The sequence below is a fragment of the Rhea americana genome, unplaced genomic scaffold (genome assembly GCF_003343005.1).
Source record: "Rhea americana isolate MKP2758 unplaced genomic scaffold, rheAme1 scaffold_775, whole genome shotgun sequence".
Classification (NCBI taxonomy): domain Eukaryota; kingdom Metazoa; phylum Chordata; class Aves; order Rheiformes; family Rheidae; genus Rhea; species Rhea americana.
Window position 1 is genome coordinate 1 of NW_028186951.1, and position 1,717 is coordinate 1,717.

General features: G+C 63.3%; 2 protein-coding genes across 2 annotated transcripts in view; one reads left to right on the top strand and one right to left on the bottom strand.

Annotated features, from left to right (window-relative positions):
* Positions 1 to 6: 6 nt before the first annotated feature.
* On the top strand, positions 7 to 309 carry SYCN (syncollin; the record flags this gene model as incomplete). The annotated part of the gene is made up of 1 exon (XM_085322459.1): positions 7 to 309. A coding segment is annotated over one exon (303 nt), but the record flags the coding sequence as incomplete, so codon positions are not given.
* Positions 310 to 346: 37 nt separating this feature from the next.
* Positions 347 to 1,717, bottom strand: part of PAK4 (p21 (RAC1) activated kinase 4) — a 23,213-nt gene continuing 21,842 nt past the window's right edge. Inside the window, exon 10 of the mRNA XM_085322458.1 lies at positions 347 to 437. Coding sequence (XP_085178584.1) covers positions 347 to 437 — 91 coding nt within the window. The remainder of the gene's footprint in view (positions 438 to 1,717) is intronic.

The window sequence follows — 1,717 nt, forward strand, 5'->3', positions numbered from 1 at the left end:
GACGGCTCGCGCATCTGCGCCCAGCTCTACGCCGACAACAGCGCCTACTACGACCAGTGCTGCGCGGGCGCCGTGCTGCCCGTGGCGCCCGGCACCGACGTGCCCTACATGCCCAGCAACTGGGCCGCCCGCGTCTCCTCGCTGGTCGTGGCCACCCGCTGCGAGCTCACGGTGTGGGACAAGGCCGGCAAGAAGGGCTACAGCCGCCGCTTCAGCGCCGGCGCCGTGCCCCGGCTGCAGGAGATACGCCGGGGGCTGCTGGGCAACTGGGACAACGCCATCAAGGGCTACTACTGCAAGTGCAACTGAGCCGGGGTGGCGGGGGGCGGCGGCGGGGCACCACGAGTCAACGGGAGCCAACATAGGTCGGCACGGATCGACACGAGTGAACACGGGGCTGGCGTGGGTCAACATGCATCAACATAGGCCAACAGAGGCTGGCGCAGGTCAACCCAAGTCAACATGGGTCAACGTGAGCCAACATGGATCAACGTGACTCAGCATAGGTCAACATGAGCCAACATGGGCTGACACAGGTCAACATGAGTCAACGTGAGTCGACACGGATCAACAGAGGCTGGTGCAGGTCAACCCAAGTCAACATAGGTCAACATGAGTCAACATGGATCAACATGAGTCAACACAGGTCAACAAGAGTCAACATGGGCTGACACAGGTCAACATGAGTCAACACAGATCAACATGAGTCAGTATGAGCCAGTACAGCTCACCGTGAGTTAACACGGGTCAGCGCGAGTCAACACAGGCTGACACGGGTCAACGTGAGTCAACCCAAGTCAACACGCATCAACACGAGTCAACGCAAGTCAACACGGGCCAACACGGGCCAGGACAAGGCGAGTTGACATGGATWGATGTGAGTCGACACGGGTTGACACGGGCTGGCGCACGCCACCATGGTGGCACCAGGCCCCGCCCCCCCCATCCCGTGCCAATAAAAAGCCTCAAAGCCGCAGCTCTTGCCCCAGGGGGATGTGTAGGTGGGGGAGGGGGGCAGATATGGGCGTGCAAGACCCTTGTGCAAGGTCGGTCCTCGTGTGAGCGGGTGGGGAAACTGAGGCAGGGGACCGGCAGCCCCAGGCCGGTCACGCGGTGCCCCCATCCCCGGCGGCGGGACCCAGGCAGCCGGGGGTGGCGCGGGGGCCCGCGGTGCCGGCAGCCATTGCCGCCCCCGTCTCCAACGCGCGGGCGATCTGCGGGGCCACGCGGGGCACACGTGTGCGTGTGTGGGGCCAGCGGCGTGCGCAGGCAGGCGTGCCAAGGCACACGCCCGCACACGCTACCGTGCTCACGCGAGCGAGCACGTGCCCGCACYCAAGCGTGCACACGGGGGCAAACGCACGCGGGCACACACCCGTGAGCGTGCACACGCATGCACACCCAAGTAGGCGCATGCAAGCGTGCGCCCTGGAGCAGGCACACGCGAGCAGACACGCTTGCAAGCCCACACAAGCGTGCGCACACACGACACGCGTGCACAGACCCAAGCGCGCACACGCACTCGCACGCCCAAGCAGCGCGTGCAGAAGGAAAAACCACCCCACAGCGGACACTCGTTTTTCTCCAAAAAAAGAAACCTGTAATCTCAACCGCGGCCGAACGGGGCCCCGGGCGCCTCCGCCCGCCCCAACACTGCAGCGTTACAAAACGACAATATAAATAGCTTCATTTAAAAAAAAATAAAAGAAAACAACAA